The sequence below is a fragment of the Vigna angularis genome, chromosome 3 (genome assembly GCF_016808095.1).
Source record: "Vigna angularis cultivar LongXiaoDou No.4 chromosome 3, ASM1680809v1, whole genome shotgun sequence".
NCBI lineage: Eukaryota > Viridiplantae > Streptophyta > Magnoliopsida > Fabales > Fabaceae > Vigna > Vigna angularis.
Window position 1 is genome coordinate 21,588,858 of NC_068972.1, and position 23,508 is coordinate 21,612,365.

Sequence of the window (23,508 nt, forward strand, 5' to 3'; positions counted from 1 at the left end):
CGCCTGCTGGCTGATGCGGCGCCGGGCGCGACTTCCTCTGCCCATGTTTGGAACTTTGTTGTGGTGTGTCCGGCAGCTTTTGTTTGTTGTTTAAATGTTGTTTTTGATGAAATTTTGATTGAGCTGTGATGATATCTGAGTTTGACCTATATTAAAGTAGCAAAAGTGTGTTGATTCATGGAGTTTTGCTTGTGCCTTGGCTATTGATGATTTGTTTTCACTGAGTTATGCATCATTACATCATCTAAGCTTAATCTCATTCACACAAACTGAGCCAGCAGCTGAGAAGCCAAAAAGCTTGAATCTGCATAAAATGCTGTCACGCCCGGCGCCTACTGACTTGTGAGGCGCCCGGCGTGACCACCCCTGACAGCAACCAGAAATTTTTTGTTTTACTGTTTTGGCTTCATTTCTTCGTTGATCAGGGCTTTTCTTTGATATGTTTTGACTGTGTGGTTTGTGTGCATACCATTGAAAGCATTTGGTACATCATGATGTAAGCTAATGATGAATTTACTCATGAATCTAAACACATTTATCTTCTTTGATCCTACCTTATTTTGTAGATATGGCTTCTTCATCTGGGTCCAAGAGGATTAAGACCACTGCTGGTCTAAGGGAAAGCAAAAGGAAAGAGAAGATATACTCTGATATCTTCTTAACCAAGGACCATAAGAAGCACTTCTCCAATGTCCAGAACAGAAAACTTTTGATGGAGAGGAAAGTCACCCTTCTACCTCAAGATGTGCCAGACTTCTCCAATGAGATTATGGAGAGGCAATGGAGCCATTTAACCACATACCCAGAACCTGCCAATATAGCCATTGTCCAGGAATTCTATGCCAACGCCAAATCCTTCTCTCCGGACACAGAACCCTTCTGGAGCTATGTGCGTGGTCAGCGGATTTCATTCGATGCTGACACTATAAATGAGTTCCTCAACACGGAGTGGGAAGATGATGATGAGATATGTGACTACGCCGAGTTGATGGCGACTGAGCTAGACCATGAGGAGATTGAGCAAGCCTTATGTATTACAGGAGGCGCATTTCAAAGAAATAGGCAGCAACAACCTCTTCATATCAAGAGGGTACACCTCAGTTCTCTCAGCCGTCTATGGATGCCTCTTGTGCATTCCAACATTTCCCCGTGCACACATGTCTCTGATGTCACGGTTAACAGAGCTGTCATCTTATATGCCATTCTCACTGGACGCTCTGTAAACCTGGGGAAACTAATAGCTAATGAGATACGCAACTGTGCAAATTCCACAAAAGCTCCCCTTGGACATCCCTCTCTTATCACCCATCTCTGCAAACAAGAAGGAGTGGACATCACTATTCCACCATTCGAGCATCCTAGGAGACCTATTGATATGGGGTATTATACCCAATTTTGTCTGGATGCAGATGATGGAACTGCCAGTTCACCACCCAGATCGCCGAGGATACATGCTAGACAGCGCCCTATCCCCAGACGTCCTCAGACACCACCACCAGCACCTCAGTCCGATCCCTACCAGATGATGGACATGAGACTTGCACTGATTGAATCCAAGTTGGAGGCGGTGAACCGGATTGGCCAGGCCCATGCAGAGATGATGAGACATGTTTATGCAGCATCCCATCCAGGTTTCATGACTTCGGATCAATAAAGCGCCTTCATTGCTTGGCCTGGGGACCAGTCCTTTCCTGCTGGGGGGGGGGGGGGTAGACCTCAGGCTGGCACTGCTGCTATGGATGAGGATGATGACGATGACGAGGTAGACGAGGACGAGGACTCAGACTGACTGATGGCCATCACAGCAGGAGTCGTTTTTTTTTTCTTTATTTTTTTCTTCTGTTTTTCAGTCGTTATTTTACTTTTAGGTACTTTAAATTTTTGAACATAAACATCTTTTATGCATTTGGTTTGACAGTATGAGTTGATGTGTGAAAATCTGGTTGTTATGCTTTCTGTGTGTGATTGAACGTGTGGAAATAGCTTATTTGATTGAGCATTGATTGTTGATGTGTTCACTGAGTTATGCTAATGCTTGGGGAGTCGATTGCAGTCAAAATTCATGACATTGTGTTTAGCAGAGTATGGAATCTTAATTAACAGGGTGAGATTTAGTGCCTCATATTCTTTTGCTGTGTGATTGCTATCATGCTAGATCACAATTGACTTTGCCTGAGTTTCTATAATTTGAACTATCTACTTGCTTGTTGAATTTGATCAAGGCATTCTTTTCTCACCTTACATACACATTAGCCATTCAACCACAAATGTAAAAAGATCTTTCTTCTTTGTACCTTAAGCTTATTGAAAATTCCCTGAACTTTTCTACCTTGAGCTGAATAGAACATGCATCTGCATTACAGGAGAATAGTCCAAGTTTGGGGGGAAAATATGGTGTATTGAGAAAAAGACAAAGATGGAAAAGTAAGAAAAAGAGAATAAGAAAAGAGCTTAATGAAAAAACAGTTGGGTATAAGTTTGAAATTGGTAATAGTACATGAGGAGCAAAAGAAGAAGTTTATATGCATGGAGTGAATTACTTAATCTCTCAGCTCAAGATCCTTTGAATTCCAGAAAAACCATGATTCTTTCTTAGCCCAATCACAATTCAAGCCAAACAAAGTCCTTGTGTTATCAACTTGCTTGTGATGTGTTTGATTTGATTGAAACGAAAGGCAAAGTTAAATTGTGTGATATTATGACTGCAGAGTGAGCTTTATACACCCCTATACACCATTGCGCTAGAGCGAAACACTTTCCAGGTGAGGATTGATTCCATACATCTTGTGAAACACTCTGTCATGTTTGTTGATTTCTTTTACACCCTTTGCATTGTGATCATAATTGTTGATAGGTGAACAACACTGTTGTGCTTGATTGATGAAAGCTGTATATATCCATTTTGTTCTTTCCATTAGATGCAAACACATGATTTTTACTTCATGAGCTTAAAGGATATCTCAAATTTGAAACCAATGCACTTGAATGATTGTTTTTTAGGATTGTTTACCTTTTTCTTGAGGACAAGCAAGGTTCTAAGTTTGGGGGAGTTGATAATGACCAATTTTACTTCATTATCCAACATCAAATTGATGGAAATTGTCAACTCTTCCTTTACTTCTAGTCTTGTTTAACTCAATTTCTTGTTTTTTGTAAGTGATTACATCATAAGTTGTAATTAGCCCTTTTGATGGCTAATCCCCATTCAAAGAAGCTGGGAGAAGCTACCCACCAAAGAACATTGCCAAAACCCAAGAAAAGAGAGAAGAGTAGCTGAAAAGATGAAGAACCCAGGCTGCTGGAGAGAGTCACGCCGGGCGCCTACTGACCTATGCGGCGCCGGGCGTGACAATGCTGACCGAGGACGCGCCTGGCGCCTGTCTGTCGGGCCGCCGGGCGCCACTTTTGCTGATCTGGCAGAAACAGCTTATTTAGTTCTGGAACGCGAAGGGGTTTGCATCTTTGGCATCCCAGACACAAATTCTCTCAATTGGAGCGTCCAGAGGCGAGCTAGGAGCTGTGGGAACAGCCCTTCTTCATCCTTGGGTCCTCCTCCTTCTTCCATTTCCACCTTTGTTGTAAGATCAAGCTCTCCATTCATGGAGAGCTAGTTTCATTATTGTTGGGGATTGATGTAACCACGGATCTCTTATGTAAATTACAGTTGTTTTGAATGATTATATGCCTCTTTGATTAATTGTTAGTGTTTAATTCCTTTGCTTAAAGCTTGTATGATTGATTCAACCATTTCATGATTTTAGGGTTTGCTTGATATTGGGAAATATTGGGTGAATCTAGAACTGGATTAAACACCTAAAGGAAATTGTATCTAGGGATAGAACTAGGACCTTTGGTTGTCTTGAATCTCAATTCTTAAAGCAGATGAACTTGTTAGGTTTTCCAAGGGATTGGAGTTTAAGAAGTAAGTCTAGGCTCTCTCTACCAAGGGATTGGGTTTGAGTAAATTAGAAGATTGACATTGGCTAATTAATGAAGAGGAAGTGATTTTCTATACATAAGAGTGAAGTAGGTGAAATCATATCCCCAACAATACCATTCCATATCATTTCTAATCTTGCATTTCCTAAGTGTTTGCATTATCAAAGATCATTTTTACACTTCATGTTTTTTCTTTAATTTAATTGCACTAAAACCACAAAAACATGGAATCATTCTTTAGTCTAAATTAGTTAGATATTATACGATTGTCTAGGACACGAGTCTCTTGGGAAACGATATCCGGTCTTACCGGTTTTATTACTTGAACGATTTGGTATACTTGCCAAAGTCTCAACAGAAAGCTTCGTGATTTAACGGTAAGGGTGCGAGCTTTAGAAGTCGAGCTACCTGCAATGAGTTCAGTAAGGGGCGACCCATTACAGAGTAGCTGTAAGTAGTGGAGGGAATACACAATTTTGACACGATGTGGTTGAAGGATATAAATGCGAGAAAAACGAAAAATGAGAGGTGAGCGATGTGAGGGTTTTTCTCTACGAAAAGGCCAAAGAACGAAGAATGAAAGGTTTGTTCTTTGTGAATGAAGGAACGCAAGCAACAAAAATTTTGAGTTAGTGAAGACAAAAATAAACTTGATTTTTATTTTTAATAATTAAATTATTTTTAAATTCGTATGTAAAATTAATAAATAATTTCTTTTTGTTACTTATATAGGAATTTTTACCATTGTCTATAATATAGTTAAATTTTATACCTTCATAAATAAAATTCATAATACACGTTACCTACAAATTTAAATTTGTATATAAATATATGTAAATAAATTATATTTTTCTTTTTATAATAAAATACATAAGATAAACATTTATAGCTTTTATTTAGCTGAGTAAAAAGAAATATTACAATAAAGTTGGTATATAATCAACCACGTGATTCCTTCTATTTATCAAGTTTAAATTATTATTTACACATGATTGAATAAAGAATCATGTAGACATCATTAGCAGACATTCTATATGTTTCCCACGTGAATACAAAATATAATGTTTTTCCTAAGATAACTCGGAAAGTAGTAAATTTTTTCGACAAAACTTAAAAGAGCATCCTTCCTCAGCTTGAAAATATTTTTGTTAATTTAAGTTTTAGATAAATATAATTTAGCTTATAAGAAGAAAAAAAAAGTCTAAAAGATTAATATGTTTGACTTTGGTTTTAATTGATAACTTTTGTGGTATAAGGGTCAAACAATCCTTTGACTTTAAAATAAAAATAAATAAATTCTTAAATGATATATGTTCATTCATACCTAACAGTAAGGAAAGATGCTCCTGAGCTCTGTTATGTTATGTCATTCACATGCTAAAATTAACTTAATTTTCACATGTGTTTTTAATTTAAATTACCATTACTAATATGCAGGTATGGACCTTTACATAAGCTGACCTTCAAAACAAAAAACAAAAAGGAACCGTGTTTTTCAATCTGAACACTTTATATACACATATATATATATATATATATATATATATATATATATATATATATATATATATATATATATATATATATATATATATATATATATATATATATGTATGTATATATATCTTAGGGTGTAATATTAATTTAACTCATCAACGATGCACAAAGATACATAGTGTATGTACAATGAATCTTCTATGTTGTTTCTTTGAAACTTCAACTTTTAATCCTCTCACCAAAAATCTTGAGGATCAGTAGGTAGGATTGGGCGATTCTCTTGCTTCTAATTATGTCAGTAGTGTAGTATTATAATAGTGTATTGTTTATGATTATATGAAATAAGTTCATAAATCATAATTTTTTAAAAAATAAATAAAAAACATTTTCATAACTTTTTAATATAAATTATATAGAAGAAGAAGAAAGAAAAGAGTGAGACTTGAAACCGACGAAGCCACCCATATGATCCGAAGGGAGGACACGTCAGTAAATAGGATGAAAAAGGTTCAATTATTGCAATAGTCATAATCTGAGGAGTGAAACACAAAATAATTAAAAAAAGTTATAGGAAGAAAGGAGTTGCGTGATCTTCCTTCATTTTGCTTACACCGTGTTTGGCAGCACACACATAATAATACAGCAATAAACTTTCCGTAGTTTTGATAAGAAGAGGAAAATGAAAATGGCAGAAGGGGAGAGAAGGTTGAGACTTTTGAATTCCATTTTGAGAACATAAGACCACGTTTGGGTTGGTCTCTCCAATAACCTTTTTTGTCGTCATTTGTGGTCCACATAACGCACTACAACCCTCACAACAATCCTCCCCCACACGTAGACAAATTCACCTCATACATCATGTCCATTTCTTATATAAACCAATCACATTCATCATTCTCTCACACACCTTTCTCCCATCTTAACACACCAAAACATTAATTTTTACTACAACATCATGGGTAGTGTAGATCACGAGTACCCTCTGGAAGCTGAGAGCGTGCAGCAGCAGCAGCATCATCATCAGCAGCAGCAAGTAGAGGTTCCTCCACCTCAACCCTTTTTCAAGTCTCTGAAGATCTCCTTGAAGGAGACTTTCTTCCCAGACGACCCTTTGAGACAGTTCAAAAACAAGCCACCCTCCAAAAAGATCATGCTTGCTATTCAGTATTTCTTCCCCATCTTCCAATGGGCACCCAAATACACCTTCAACTTCTTCAAAGCTGACCTCATAGCTGGCATCACCATAGCTAGCTTGGCCATTCCTCAAGGCATCAGCTATGCCAAGCTCGCCAACCTCCCTCCTATCCTCGGACTATGTCTGTTCTTCATTCTCTTCATTCTCTCGTATATTCATTCTCTTTCAAACCTATAACTGCATATATACTTCTTATAAACTAAAATACTCTTGTTTAATCAATATGGTACTGTTATAAAATTTAATATTTACAGTATCTGTAATATAACAAACAAAACTAAATGGAGCATGATTTTCTGCGTGTGTGTAGATTCAAGCTTTATACCACCTTTGATTTATGCCATGATGGGAAGCTCAAGGGATTTGGCGGTGGGCACGGTGGCGGTTGGATCGCTTCTGATGGGTTCCATGTTGAGTGATGTGGTTAATCCCAACGAAGACCCACAGCTTTACCTACACCTTGCCTTCACTGCTACATTATTTGCTGGAATTTTTGAGGCTGCTTTGGGTTTGTTTAGGTACAAGCATAATTCTTTCAAACTCAAATTTAATGCCAGTCACCTTTTTCAAATATGAAATAATTCATATTTATTATTATTATTATTATATATATTAATTCAAATGAATAAAAATAGTATCTCCCGTCTTTAACCCCCCCATGCTTCTGTTTTCTTTAATACAAAATATAAATAAATAAATAATGTAAAATACAAAGCATAACAAAATATTATAATAGAAACAATAAATATTTTTCAGATCTCTTTCCATTCCATTTGTTATTCTCAATACATATGTATGAAGAACCTACATTTTCTTTCTTACGGTATGGGAAAAATCCCAGACACAGTGTTGTTGTCAATAACATAACTGTTAAACTTAAAAGTATAAATGAAAATAATTATATTATCTGTAATATAAATATCTTATGTAACATATTAGACTTATTACTGCTTACATAGAAATAAAACTAAATCCATAAAGAATTTACTATATGATAATATTCAGCAATATACATAGAATATTTTTGTTTTTCTGGAATAGTGAAGTTAAAAATAATTAATAAGGACATGCATGGTGATTGCAGGTTGGGGTTGATAGTTGATTTTCTGTCACATGCAACCATAGTAGGGTTCATGGGAGGAGCAGCTACAGTGGTTTGTCTGCAGCAACTAAAATCGATTCTGGGCCTTGTGCATTTCACCCATGGAGCTGATATCATATCAGTGATGCGCTCTGTTTTCACCCAAACTCATGAGGTAAACTCCACTGAATTTAGCTACCTCACCTCACCTACCAGCTTCAAAATTATAGTAATATAATCACATCTCAAAAGGTCATTTATATTTCGTTCACGCAATTATTTTTTGACCCAACTCAAATTAATTCTAAGTTTGTTTTCCTTTTTTTATTTATTGCAGTGGAGGTGGGAAAGTTCTGTGTTAGGATTTGTCTTCATCTCCTTCCTCCTTATCACTAGATACTTTGTAAGTACACCTAATCCATATTCTTTTCCACAAAATATCTAATATATTATCCAAAAATGTAAAGTTTTTTATTAACTTGATATACAATTTATGTCATTCATGTTGCGTATCTTGTATTCTCTTTTCTGAACAAAGAAAAATAAGCACATAGTCTCATGATATGTTCATATATGTCCTTCTATATATCACTTATTTTCTTTCTGTGTATGCCAGTCATATCAAAACAAGCATAATTAACTGAAACCTATTTTCAATTCTAACCTAACCCAAACTTATTATCTTTTGACCCAAAATAAAAGCTAGCAAATTTTCAACGACAATAGTTTGACATCATATATAGTAATTAGATTATTGTTTACTTAAATTAGTTCAAGACTCTAGGGAATTGATAATGAGTAGCAGAAAAAATGTGGTTAGGTTTTATCAGTTAATAAAAAAAATGGATAGTGATTACAGTTTGTGATGTTATGCAGAGCAAAAAACGACCAAGGTTTTTCTGGGTGTCAGCAATGGCGCCGTTAACATCGGTTATATTGGGAAGTCTGTTTGTTTATTTCACTCATGCTGAGAGGAACGGAGTTGAAGTGGTGAGTGTTATTTTTGTCTCATCTATTTCATGTAAAGAACAAGCATTACAACCTAAATTTTTGTTGTGCAAAACTAAGAAAAAATTATGTTTCCAAAACTACTAAAAAGGTACAAAAACGCGTCTTGTATCACAGTTTGTGTGTTACGAGTTTGAAAATTACTGATTAAACTTATTTATTATTATTCAGATAAAACATGATTTCGAGAGTTTTTTTTTTTTTTTTTCTGTAACAACCAAATACTTTTGAGTGACACTGGGTCCTACCTATACCATCCATAATCATAAACTTTCTGTTCTGGTTGGAGCAGTGAAGGAATCATTTATAAGCAAGAGTACAAGGTTAACAGTGTTCATGTTTGTCAGATGCATTGGATAATGTATTTTACCTAAATATGTAGATCTTAACAAAAGTTACTATTATTACTGTGAGTATTATAAATGAAACATGTAGCATTCTAGAATATTGGTGTATAGAAAAGGATAGATATCTGATATAGTAATGTTGTTTGTGATTGTGAACATGGAATCAGATAGGAGAATTGAAGAAGGGTTTAAATCCACCATCGGTATCAAAGCTGGTTTTTGTGTCACCTTATATGACCACAGCTGTGAAAACTGGCATTGTTGTTGGCATCATATCACTAGCAGTGAGTACCTCTCAAACTCTATTACTTTGTCGGAATGCATGCCTAATATGCCTTTCATACACGCAATCCAAAATGAGCATTAAAAAGACAAAACACAACTATAAAAAAGGTCACATTTTTCCTAATAAAGTGAAAAAGAAACTCCACAGAAGCAGAAGCACTATCATCATCAGTGACGTATCTGTTTTTAGCTACAATTACCATGATATACATAATACAAAAGTAAAATAATTATAAAAATATAAATTTTTATTCTTTATTCTTACGTTCATTTGATATATAATATAAAAGTAAAACGATCATAAAAATATAATTTTTTATTTAAAAAAAAAAAGAAAATAAAAAAGACTAGTATTAAATGAATTTAAAAAATGTATGTATGAATATGCTACTTTTTTATTTCACTGTGAATTGGATACTCAAATATGGTTGTTTGGATAGAAAAAATATTGTTAGTTCATAGAGTGATGATAACATGTAAGTGAGATATTAATATTTTTTACTTCTACAAATAACACTATTTTACTTCTACTATCCATATTGTATTTCGTAGTAGCTACTATGCTGCCTTATAACAAAAGGTTTTAGGTGGGGTTGGAATTCTCTTGAATTTTAAACTTATTTATTTTCAAAGAATTTTTTTATGTTTCTTTTTCAAAATAGAAATCTAGAAACATAAGATCTAAATGTCATAAAGTGCCTGAAAATTAAAGAATAAAAATTGATTAATTTTTTTAATATTGATTTGGACCGCTTTTATCCGTTAAATTCCTCTTAACCCGTTTAGATCTAAAACTCGGCTCTAGAGTTTGATATTAAGGCAAAAGAGTAAGTAATCTTATTGAAAGATTAAAGTCACAAGAGACACCCTAAAAGGTTATAGCTTATTCCAAAAGATATTCTTTATTTTCACCCTACATTTTAACCATTTGAGACTTTTGGAAGAATTTTTCGTAAGAATTTCTAAAGGAATTTAGTTAATTTTAATTTATAAAAGTCATTTTTATTTTTTCTTGCTACAAGTCAATATAGAAAACACATCCAACTAGAGATTAATATATATAAATTCGTACTTTACCTATTTTCCCATTGAAGGGAAATGAATCTCATAATCCAACACAAAATCCTACAACTTCCATCCATGTTATTTCAAGAAGATCTTGATGTTGAGTTTGATGATATATATTGTTCAGGAAGGAATAGCAGTGGGAAGAAGCTTTGCAATGTATAAAAATTACAATATTGATGGCAATAAAGAGATGATAGCTATGGGTACCATGAACATAGTTGGTTCTTTCACCTCTTGCTACATCACAACAGGTAAATATTTTAACTGTTAAGTGTCAATTAAGAGCAATCAATGAATTATTTCTGTTCTGCATCAACTTATGGTTAAAAAAATGAATTTGTTTCAGGGCCATTTTCACGCTCAGCCGTCAACTATAACGCTGGATGCAAAACAGCAGCTTCCAACATTATAATGTCAATAGCAGTGATGTTGACATTGCTATTCCTAACACCCTTGTTCCATTACACTCCCCTGGTGGTGCTGTCAGCCATTATTGTATCTGCAATGCTTGGCCTCATAGATTATGAAGCAGCCATCCATCTCTGGAAGATTGATAAATTTGACTTTGTTGTGTGCATGAGTGCATACATTGGCGTGGTCTTTGCCAGTGTTGAAATTGGCTTAGTCATAGCTGTATGTTCTGTGCTGAATTTTGTATTGCTCATGATAAGATTTTAATACGAAGATTTATGAATTTATTATGTGCTTTCATTTCATGTGGATGTATATAATTTCAGGTTGCAATTTCTCTACTTAGGGTACTGCTTTTCATTGCAAGGCCAAGGACATTCGTTTTGGGAAACCTTCCAAATTCTGGGATTTACAGAAATGTTGAGCACTATCCAAATGCAAAACATGTTCCTGGAATCCTCATCCTAGCCATTGATGCACCGATTTACTTTGCCAATGCAGGCTATTTAAGAGAAAGGTAATCTACCTTCAAATTTGGAGTGTTTTTCTCAAATGCCAAAACAACGCATAGTACCACAAAACTATTAAGATATGTTAAATATTTTGTTAATTATAATTTATATATTATTATAATTTGTGCATATATCATTCTTTTATACATAGTACACTAATATTTGAAATAATACATTAGAATTATTCTTTAAATCTTTTTATAAAAACTTCTTTATTTTGCATAGGATCACAAGGTGGGTTGATGAAGAAGAAAGCAGAATCAAAGCTACTGAAGAGACAAGTTTGCAGTATGTTATAATGGATATGAGTGGTGAGTGATGGAAACAAAAAACGTTGATGACAGATAATCTCTAACAGGATGTTCTGATTGGTAAAACTTTTTAGAAATTACAAAATCTCAAGGTCTCTGCTTCCTATTAAATGTTGTGAATTTAATTACAGGACTGACAAAAGAATGTGTTAACACCTTTTGTTTTAGAATTTTCAGTCTGAGTTGCAGTGTAATTTTATTGGCAGGTGTTGGAAACATTGATACAAGTGGAATAAGTATGCTTGAAGAAGTCAAGAAGAATACTGAGAGAAGAGAACTTCAAGTAATTCTTTCTTTCGTGTTATCATCTATTGTTATTTTTATCATATCAGAAATTATATATTTTTTTTCTAATGTTTCATTCCTATGCATTCAGCTTGTTTTGGTGAATCCGGGAAGCGAGGTGATGAAGAAACTGAACAAATCCAAGTTCCAAAATCATTTAGGAGAGAGATGGATCTATTTAACTGTTGAAGAGGCCGTTGGAGCATGCAACTTCAATCTCCATTCAAGAACGAATATGAAGAACGATGAATCAGAGGGTTGGAACAATGTTTGACTGTGAGAATGAGCAAAAGAATATTCTCAAGAGCTCATTAATTTTCGTCTCAGTTATGTCACCATTCCAATTTGTGGCATGAGAATTTCCAAATCGTGCCCCAGAAGTTTTAGAAGCATAGGAAAATGAAAGATGCACGACTCTTGTCCTTAGTTAGAACAACATAGGCTGTCTAATAATCATATGTATCATGCTTTATAATTTATTCAAATGTAAAGTAATTTTCATGACAATTGAAGAATCCTTCGGAAACGTCTTATAATTAAATAAGCTGATTGTAGATTATGAAAAAAATAGTTTTTTTTTTTAATTTTCTCTTCTAAAGTATTTATTGAAAAGTTTGATCTTGATAATTTAAAAAATATGTGATGCTTACAACAAAGGATAAGTACGAAGCTAAGAAGTGACATGTCGTGTTGGTTTTTTGTCCAATTTGCTTTTTCCAACATCTTCATATGCTCCTTTGATGTTATCCTCCGATGATGAAGAGATGGAAGAAGTTGATTAAAGCCATAACTCCTTTGTTGTTGTTGCTTAAAAAGGGTTATATGAGGCAGCGCCTATATAAAATAATAGAAATCTCAAGCTAAAGGAGAGCTTATGTTAAAGGCGAGCAGGCGAAGAAGATGAAGAACAGGAAGAATTTTTTTTCTTTTCTGTGAGCAATTATTGTAACAGATTGATCTATAAATTCTTATTTTTGTTATTCCGTATTTTTATTTCGATCACTATATTTGTATCCAAACATATAATATATTTCTTTAATATCATCTAATCTAATGAAATGTAGTGTTTTGAAAATTTTGAAATCCCATCAAACTTATACTTCAATTATATATCTAAGATTGTATTGTGTTTTTCCAAAAATGCTTTTGACCATGTTGACTCTTTTTATGGGAGATTATTAGAGAAAAACTCATCAAACTCTATTTATTTTGATTAAGTTATATTAAATGATAAAGTTTAAAGCATGGACATGTTTCATTTTTTAGACACGAGTTTTATACAATAGATAATGCAAGATATGATGTATTTTTTCTCTCACAAATGATACAACACACGTATTATCTTTTATGAGTTTATTTTGTATTGTAAAGAATTTGTCTCACAAAGCTCAAGTCAATGTTAGAGATATCATGAAGAAAATGATAAAGTTAATTCACACTACATACATTCTAATAAGTTCTATGTCAATTCTAAACCTACTATACGATTTATATCGTTCTTTATTTTTCTTCAATTTAGTTGAATGTTTGTAACTAAGGCTTGATATTTAGATGGAGAATATTGTATCTAAGGCTTGATATTTAGTTGAAAGTATTATACCTAATGCTTGATAAGCATGCCATTTATTAGAATGGTGGTTAAAGAAATGATAAACATTTAATGTTGCATAAAACACATTTGATGCATCAACATTCATGTGTGAAGAGACAATGCTATGAAGATGAAGATTTGAAATGAAGACTCACAATAAATAGAAACTAATTTACAACGAAGGTTTGATCCCACTCTACTCCGTTTTACTGTTCTTGTTGGCTAGCTTGTTGCCTTTAATAATTTCATCATGTAGGGAGGGTCATCACACACATAAGTCTTCACAATGGTAAGATATTGTTCGTTCTAGGCCAAACCCTTACAAATTTTCTTTTGGTGCCACTCCAAAAAGTCTCTTACCAATGGAGGTATCTTATGTGTATATAAACTCATGTCCATTTCTTGTTTATCCAATGTGGGACTTTTGTTTGTATCCTAATAATCCTTCCTTCAAACAAAGGGTTATGGTTCTCTACCTTTCCTACAGGAAAAGTCTTTTTTTATCCATAAGTACATCATGGTTTGCATTGAGCATCTCTTGCTCTCTTTCAAGATCCATTATCACACCACTGAGCATTTCTTGCTCTCCACTTCCTATAAGTCATCTACCTGTCTGTCACCGATCGCTTGCCAAGGTTTCACCTTACCATGAAGAGACGTACTTTTTTTGAGCTGGTCACCAAAACTAACCATCAACTTTGATATCACTTGTTAGGTCTATAGAGGAAGAGGTTCACTAGGGAGATAAAACACTAATAAGATCTGAGCTCAACCATAAGGGATTGAAACTACTCTCTATCCAAAACCTTAAGACAATAAGTTAATGGATCTTCATCCTTGTATGGTGCTCTAGTTTCTCATTTCTACCCATTGTGGAACTTAGACTCACACTTAGAATCCTAACAATATCCCTCTTCAAGGGTGAGTTTCTTCCACATTGGTACACTCTCCTCCAGCGGAAGCATTCCCAACCACGAGTATCGTTGTTCATCTTAACGGGACACGCTTACTTGGAACCTTGTGCTAGGAAGACTTTCAGGGATCATTGTACTCGTCTGAGACGATCACCAAGATGAACCTAGCTTTGATACCACTTTTTAGGTTTATCAAAGGAGGAGGTTCACTTGGGAGATACAACACTAATAAGATCTGAGTCCAACCACATAAAGAATAGACATCACTCTTTATCCAAAGCATTAAGACAATGAGTTAATAGATCTTCACCCTTGTATGATGTTCTACTTTCTCATTTCTATCTAATGTAGAACTTAGACTCACATTTAAAATTCTAACACCTCATTACAACTAAAATTTCCACTAGACCTATTATCTATAGAATTCCTACCATTATTCTAAAAACCTAAATGGCAAAAATTATGTCTTGTGGTCTTCCTCGATTGAATTTGTTCCTTAGACAAGTTTACCATGATCACATAAGATGTAAGTAATGTGCCTTCTAAGCAAGCTAACAAATTTATTTTCAACTTTGTCTTATTGTGGCCGTCTATGGAACCGAAGTTACTGGGTTCTCTTAGATCTTTTAAGACTTTTTAGAAAGACTCAAAAGTTTTTTTCAAACAATATTCAATTCCTTTACAACTTTACAAATAAACTTGCATTTCTCAAACAAACTAATCATAAATAAACTTGCATTTCTCAAACAAACTAATCATGACATGATGTCTTTCATGAATGAAAATTTGTATTTGAAGAGTTAACAATTCTTAGAGATTAGATTATTGGATGAAATAAAAAAGAAATTAGACAAATATTATATTGGGATGATCCTTCGTTCCTTACATCTTGACTTTAATCATATAGTAGAACAACTTTTACAAGATCAAATTTTCTACCTAGATTTAATACTAATTCTAATAGTATTTAAAAGAATCTTTCATGTTAAGAAAATGAATAACAATTGATTAAGAGTGCAAAACTCTACTAAGTGGCCATATCTTCATAAGAATATTTTTCATTGGTGGGAAATATTAATTGGATTCATGTAATTTGTTAAGTGAAAAGCTTGTCCATAATAATAAACATTTTCTTTTCTGCTTGTAAATCCACTGTGACTAAATACAACGGAGTAAGATAGAGAAACAGCATCAGCAGCAGCAAAATTGAAGACAAAAGTGCGGATAGGTATCCCCTTTACTCTGTTTAAGATTAGTACAAGATCGACCAAAAAAGAAAACACACCTTTTCCAGCATAATAATAATTCGAAAGCTCTTTTACAAAACAAGAGCTGCGACCTGCGTCTGCCATACCCTGACCCCAGTAACAACCCATCAAAGAGTACTATATCTATGCTCTGCGGAACTAATTGATTAATTCTCCACGAGGGAGGAACATGATTCCAGTTTCGGTATAAAACTTCGCCACGCGTCTGCAATGCCATTTGCAAGACGTGCCTGACCTTTGGCAAATTCATGGAAAGCAATCCCCATATCTAATGTTTTCTGTTCCTGAAAACGCTCCATCTCTTCATTCATTAGTTTCACAATCGTCTCAAATGTATGCGTCGCCTGTTCACTCTCTGCCTTCAACTGCATGGTAAAATCATGTCAGTCCAGTAAAAAGAAATTGCATATATTTCTCATTAATGGAGGTTAACATTCAAGCAAACTTGCCTCTTTATATTCATGCTCAGCTTCTGCAACTTTATCAGATCGAATCAGCGTGAGCTTGTCACTGCATTGCAAACATATATATCAAAATATATGGCACCAAGACTTTTTAAGGTTTTTATTCATATCACAGAATACAAGACACAGATAAGGCTTCTATTTTGAATTCACATATGCAGAAAAGAGAGTTCCTTTCAGGAAAGGGACCTTAGCCATAAAATGATGTTTATATTAAAAAGGAATTAATTCTGCAATAAAAATTAAATTAGGCAAATAATAAAAACAGGTAACCAGGTTTATACAGATTAATCTCCTTGAGCTTCAATGTTTCAGCCAGTTCACATTGTCTTCTGAAGGCATTTGCTCTCTCTGCTATCGTTGCCTGTTTCAGAATGTGAACCAAGAGCATTAGATTGGAAAAAAAAAGGAATAACAATCCATTTTTGGAGCTCAGTTGGAGGAGCAGAAATTATATGATTCGCATAACTGAATAATTGTTTTACTAAGGCAACTGGAAATATATTTCAAGCAAAACAAACACAATATTTTAACAAACATAATATTTTAATGGAGTTAGACAAATTAGTTATTAAATACTGAAAGAAAACAAGACCAGGACTACCTTAATAGATTGTACAGCACGGACATAATCCTTCAATGGTTCTTCAAAATTCATCAAGAGCTGATGGGCCTATCATAGTAGGATAGTTTGTTTCAAATTGATCGGTCAATAATAGGCATATACCGTCATGCAAACATACGAATAACCAGTACAATGATGTCCAACAACAAACACGTGAGAGTTACCTCCTTTTGCAGCTTAACTGATAAAATCTCTGATTTCATCCCAAGTTCAGAGAATGCTTTCCCAAGAGCATTTCCTTCAGAAGCACCCAGAAGTTTTACTGCTTTTCCAAAATCAGACAGTGATTGCCCCAATTCTGCACGAACATAATGAGTTGCGAATTTAACTTGTCAGAATAGTGGATAAAACGAGCACAAAATAATAAAACAGAAAGTAGATAGAGAAGACAATAATATGAACCAAAACAGAATCTTAAATTGTGTCATATACCTCTGTGCCTCTTCACAAGACGGTATGCATGTTTTTGAGCTTCAGCCAAGTGGTTTTCAAGCTCAAAGATATAATGTTTCATCTTTTCATACTCTGGATCTGTTTCTTCTACTGGCTTCTCTTTCCCAAGGACAACATCACTCACTTTAGACTGCACATCCTGTCAAAATTCACACAAACAACAAATTTAGCAAGCTGGATGAACAGCACACTCAACCAGATCGAATAGCAATAAGGCAATCTGACAGCTTGTTTGCACCAACATATTCATATCTGAGCAAAATAATCTGAGAATGAAGCCCTGAAGTGGCAGAATTTCACAATAATCTAGCAAAATGCAACTAACAAGTCTGCAGCTGTTTCAAGGAAAAGGCTAAAACAGGTAATTTACAAGTTGATTGTCCTATTCTATGGTCTACATATGCTGATATGTTAAAAAATAAAGACTACAATCAGCAACAGTTTCATGTCAGCTAGTTATCCTTGCCTGAATTTTATACTAAAAGAAGAAACGCCATAGTAACTAATAGCATTCACTTATGTTTTTTGTGAAATTCATTATAATAGCATCCTCTATTGATTCTAAAACAAAAATAGTTGAATATCATTAGAATTTGTCAAAGAAATAAAAATATCTTACCTTAAAAATCTGCATTAGATCGGCTGGCTTCTTCTTGAATATGCCAGTCTCTTGTGACCTTAATCGTTCCATTGTCTGCATAATATGTTTAATGAAATGAAGAAAATCTAAGTTCATATTTCCCTTCTTTAAAAAAAGTCAAATATGAGAAGAACAGAAATTGAGCACTTAAAATACAATATAGAGACAAGAGTAAGGAATACTATAGAAAAGAAACAATAGTAACAACACTTGTACATTGCGTATTCCACTCTCCAGTATGAACTATTGTTGCAAGATACTTACAAAATGAGTGACAATAATGTATAATTCAACTTTGCACAAAAATACAGAGCTGCAGCAGCACAATGATAGAAAGTAAAAAAAGCGAGTAGAAAGAGAAACAAAGCAAATTGAATCTAAAATTGACAAAACTCCATAGAGAAATAAAGTCTACTGCACGTGAGCCATCACCTCTTCTTCCGCCTGCAAAAACAACCTCAGGTCCTCACTTTGGTGAAGTTCACGATGCGATGCTATCCTATTTACAAATACATCCAACGCTTGCCGCCTCATTTCAATAAATTCAGCACTGAAACGAAATTTCTCTGCAATAACAACAAAAAGAGAAGCCAAGCAGAACTTTAGTGGCAACAACATTTCAAGGTTCCATTGAAAAAATTAAAATAAAAAATGAAAATTTTTGACAGGAATTTAGGATGATGATCAACATTAAACAGCAATACTATCAAGTCAAGAATGAATTGTTTGTAAGCATAATGCATGGCTTCTAGGATCTCAATCAACTTAAAATACATATCAGCGATGAAAGTCTCATGTTAGTTGAATCACCAACTAAATGCACGGTTAATCTTGTCAAAGACATTCCAGCTCACACCAAATATATATATATATATATATATATATATATATATATATATATATATATATATATATATACACACACACACACACACACACACTCACACACTTACAACACACGAAAGATTTACTTAAATTCGGAAAAGAAAGATTTTACCATAACATACATCAAACAGTAGAATTAAGTTACTAATTCAAGCTACTAAGCTCCACCAGAAACCTGAGACTGGGAAATAGACAAAAAAGTAAAGCAGATGACTGGATATCTCCAAAATTAATTCTGAACATAAAAGAAACGTATGATAATCTTTTTGGTTTGACCATGTGAAAAGTAGTATTAAATAGCAGCAGTTTTCCTCACTCAAATTGTTTTTGTGACGATAAATGAAAAGGGCAACACAACTACCAAAAATTAACATGAGCTGACGTCAAAGGAAGATAGAGCATTGACAGTAGCAGCATTAGCATACATATTCCAATGGCAATGGCTACTTTCAAATTATTATTAAATTCACAATAACATTAGCGCACAAGATCTTACCTACAGCGCTTTTCTCTGGAAGAGGGGGAATGAAAATGCCTTTGTACTTCTCAAAAAGGCGATCCCGTAACCAGACAAAGTCACTGTAACGTCTGATAACAATCTTCTCAGGTGCTTGGTACTCAGGGAAATTTGTCTGCCAAATTGTTTCAGATGATGAAAAACTAAGGTTACACATAATGAAAAGAATATTTTTCCATTTAAAATAAGGGAATAATCAAGGCTCTAACTAATGAATTTACTTAAGCCCTCTAAGAAAACAGTTTGCTTACAAGTTGAACAGATTAATGCTTCTAACATTTTATGGTTACTAGCAAGTTTGAAAACCCTGTCAACATTGTTTGTGTGTTCTCATGTGATAAATGTTTTATTTCCACATAAAAAACTATCTTTTTTTGTTTCCTTAATTACTGTAGCATTTGAAAATTCATGAATACCTGCTCAATTTATTTCATACAGATCATAAAAAGTGGCAGCTAGTATTTACAAACTAACACACTTAAGCAAAATAAGAATCAAAGAGACAAGGCAGTTAGAATAATAAGATTTTGAGACATGATTTCATCTTATTAAAAGCTGTCCATTAACCTAAAGAATTAAACCATCCCTGCTTCCGCAAAACCGTAGGCATATTCTTTTTATCAAGCTTTTTGTTCCACTAACTTAATACAACAAGCAGTAATCAAGCTCAAGCTCAATCATCAACCAACAAGCACACTCCCTCTTCATTCATAGTTACAATTGTTGCGGCCGTTTCACCCAGACCGCACATTTTTAGCCCACACCCAAGCCTTCGCTCAGGATTTTGAATGCCTTTTACAGGTGAACAAGGCCGTTATTTGAGCTTTTAAGGATGGACACTTGCCCGCACAGTTAATACGGAAAAGGAAGAAGGATCCCACTTAAAGGTGGAATAGGACACACAATTCTTCATTCTCACCTCCCATGGAGACTTCCTATTAGCTTAAGTGACCAAAATGTATTTTCCTAATACCCACCCATGTGCTAATTATGTCCGACAACACCACACTCAGGAGGACTGCACCCAGCTATAGGGAGAAAATGAGAAACTCTACGAACTACCCTAAACAGTAACAAGAGAATGATCAATATCAAACCAATGCACATCTCAATTAACTAAAGCAATCCAACAAATTTCAGCTTCTAACTAATTTCTCCAAATCACAATGTTCAACAAATTTCAATCATCACAATTCCTTGAAAATCTAATCCCGTCAATAAACTCTTCGAAATTGACAATGCGGTCAAAGTTGAGTTCAAAGAAAAGCTCCTACGACCTCCATCAACTCGAAAACCAAAGTTCAACTTAGATTCAACAAGAAATTTCATAACGAAAAGTAAAATAAAATAAATAATAAATAGATAACGCGTAGTGAAAGAAAAGAAGTGTCATCAGGTGAATGATTAAAGTACTTTGGTGATGACGCGGTAGGAGATGTAGGCTTGGACGCCATTGCCGAGCTTAACGGGATCGGTGACGGAGACGGAGAGGAACGGTTGCGAGGAGGAAGGAGATCTAGGACTCTGCGAGGAACCGGAGAGAGTTTTCTGCTGTTCCATATCCCAAAACAGTCGTCAACATACAAACACAGAAGAAGAAGCAAAAGAGAGAAAGGGTTGAGAAGGACGAAAAGAAAAAAATCAAGAAGTTTGTGTGCAGTATTTGCGACAGAATTGTAATTACCAATGAATTCATGGTCGTTTTGGGGCGATCCAAGAGTAGCAGTGGCTCCACACAGAACAGAAAGTGGCTTGTTATTTGTTTGGATTAGGAAGAAGTAGAAAAGGAAATAAAAGAATTTTGATTAACAGAAAAGAAGGTAGAAAGTGAACAGAGAGATTATACGATATATTAGATATGATAGATACAACAGAATACGTTTTTTATATATCTTTAATAAGTAAATTTTTAAAATAAAATTTTCAAAATAATTCAACAAAAATAATTATTTAAAATAAAAGTTAAAGTTAAATCAATTTTAAATAAATAATAATAATTTTCAATCAGAAGTCATATTCCAAAAATAAATTAAAGTGTGATGTTTTGCCAAATATTGAAATTTAAAATATTTTATTTTAATATAATTTTATTTTAATTATTTACTTTAGGTTTAAATGTTTACTTGGTCTCTGTGTTAAGTGATTTTGTTCAGTTTAGTATCCGATCTTAAAAGTATATACTTGGTTCCTGTGGACGAAGCGTTATTTTGTCCTTAATGTCAATTAATCATATCGTCTTGTTCATGGGGAAGCTCTCGTGGTGGTTCATCGAGAGGAATGGTTAGCAATCAAATATATTATTGTGGAGAGGTTATTATATTGAGAGTCGCAAAAACGGTTAAGAACGAGGAGAGACATTTTTGGGGTTGTCCTAATTATAAGGTTTGTTTCGTTCCTTGTCTTTTTAATTTGGGATACACTTTTTTGGTTTTTCCTCATATGTTTTTGGTTGGATATTTTGAACAGCGGAGTCGAAATGAAGAAGTGCGAGGATGTAATTTCTTTAAATGGCGCACTGAAGATAATGTAGATGAAATGGATAGTACAATTGACCGATTATTTTCGTGTTCACAATGTAAAAAAAGGTTTTTTATACCGGTTAAAAAGGACTTTTTATACCAGTTTTTGAGTTGGTATAGAAGTAAGGGATATAGAAAGTTTTCATTTTTTTACACCGTTTCTAGAATAGATATAAAAAGTTTATCCTTTTACACCAATTTAGTCTTTAACAGGTATTAAAGAATGAAATTTATAAAAACTAGAACAGGTATAAAAGAAGCTCATTTTTATACCTGATTTTGTTATAACTGGTGTGAAAAACAAGACTTTTTATACTTGATTTGGTTTTAGTCGGTGTAAAAAGTGACATTTTTTTTAATATTGGATTTGTATGTGCTACTATCCATATCCAGACCTGCATAAAATTAATCCCAGAATATAGTTTAAATAATCAATAACAAGTAAAATAATCCATATTATTTTTTTAAACACATCAAAATGTAATATTTACTTAACAAAGTTTCTAAATATATTTACTTAACATAGTTACACATAAAATAGTTCCTAAACTCAAAATGTAATATTGAAACGTCTTATCATTTACAAATGTTTAAAAAAAATGCAGCTCACTGCTCCCGAACATCCTTTATGATATGTTGCTCCATTAGAGACGTGTCATCAAATATCTACAAAATGAATAGTTTGAGTCAAGTTATAATATTAATGACTTAAGATCTTAGTTATAAAATGTTCACGTTACCAGATTCCATGAGTCAACAACATTTGCGGATATAATTTTTTGCATGTGCCTCATGACATAATATCCGCACTCAAAGCTTTCCGGTTGACGTGAGCACTACAAGTTAAATTTATAAAGTATCATAAAATTTATAATTGTATTTATAGTTTGAAAGATTAATTACTTACAGTTGGTGCAATGAACTACAACTTCTTTCTAGAGACGATATGTGTTCCCTGCAACCTTGAATATGTCTCAACAACTTTATAAAGTTAAATGTACATTGAAATGAGTCCTAAGGAACTTACTAAAATCAGTTATGTGTACACAACAAGTAAATTATTAAAAAACTTACGATATTAGTGTACTTTTAATTGGCAAAGTGCGAGGTTTTTTGTGCAATGAACAAAAGAGAACTACAAGAAACTGTTGAGGAAGAATTAGTAACAATTGTCAGTGACCCCTACAGATTCAAACAATAATAGTGTTAAATAACATTTACATAAATAGAATTTTATTAATAAAAATTATATACTTACTGTTGCAAATAAGGTGCTAAGTATACTTGTTTTTTTCCATTTACAAAAGCCTCTAAGAGGTACTTTTGGACCTCTTCACCTTTACTCTCAACTCCTTGAATGGCAACAGGGTCAATAAAACCAAAAATGTGATCATTCTTCCTTTCAATACTCAACCGATGTAAATACCTTAAACATTGAAAATGGATAATGTTAGAATAAAATATTGAATATATCTAAACTTCATAAATGTAGAAATTTACGTACAACAACCAAAGTTGTAGTACTGATAAACATAACATATCAATGCCAGAGAGAATTTCAAAAATATCCCTCTGACATATGAAGAAAGAGAGCGAAGATGTCCTGTTTGTGACTTCAAGAGGCATTTGCAACTCTATAGGAGAAAGGAAGATCTTTATTGCCAACATACCAAGTTGTTGTAGAATTGTTTGT

At 33.8% G+C, this 23,508-nt stretch overlaps 2 protein-coding genes across 3 annotated transcripts; one reads left to right on the forward strand and one right to left on the reverse strand.

Moving 5' to 3' along the window:
* Positions 1 to 6,206: 6,206 nt before the first annotated feature.
* On the forward strand, positions 6,207 to 12,493 carry LOC108324941 (sulfate transporter 3.1). Its single transcript, XM_017557895.2, has 12 exons — positions 6,207 to 6,752; positions 6,942 to 7,149; positions 7,716 to 7,887; positions 8,050 to 8,115; positions 8,589 to 8,702; positions 9,235 to 9,351; positions 10,545 to 10,671; positions 10,767 to 11,053; positions 11,158 to 11,348; positions 11,569 to 11,654; positions 11,861 to 11,937; positions 12,031 to 12,493. The coding sequence occupies exons 1-12, from the start codon at positions 6,392 to 6,394 to the stop codon at positions 12,211 to 12,213; spliced, it is 1,989 nt and encodes a 662-aa protein (XP_017413384.1). The 5' UTR covers positions 6,207 to 6,391; the 3' UTR covers positions 12,214 to 12,493.
* Positions 12,494 to 15,650: 3,157 nt separating this feature from the next.
* On the reverse strand, positions 15,651 to 21,134 carry LOC108324146 (sorting nexin 1). 2 transcript variants are annotated; one of them, XM_017556992.2, is made up of 11 exons: positions 20,981 to 21,134; positions 20,710 to 20,847; positions 19,276 to 19,411; positions 18,327 to 18,460; positions 17,874 to 17,948; positions 17,234 to 17,393; positions 16,966 to 17,099; positions 16,781 to 16,849; positions 16,461 to 16,540; positions 16,162 to 16,222; positions 15,651 to 16,077 (listed from the first exon to the last, which is right to left on the reverse strand). In XM_017556992.2, the coding sequence occupies exons 1-11, from the start codon at positions 20,990 to 20,992 to the stop codon at positions 15,859 to 15,861; spliced, it is 1,218 nt and encodes a 405-aa protein (XP_017412481.1). In that variant the 5' UTR covers positions 20,993 to 21,134; the 3' UTR covers positions 15,651 to 15,858. The 2 variants fall into 2 exon arrangements, with proteins under 2 accessions (XP_017412481.1, XP_017412482.1); XM_017556993.2 differs by having other exon boundaries at positions 20,710 to 20,844; positions 20,981 to 21,121.
* Between the last annotated feature and the right edge of the window lie 2,374 nt (positions 21,135 to 23,508).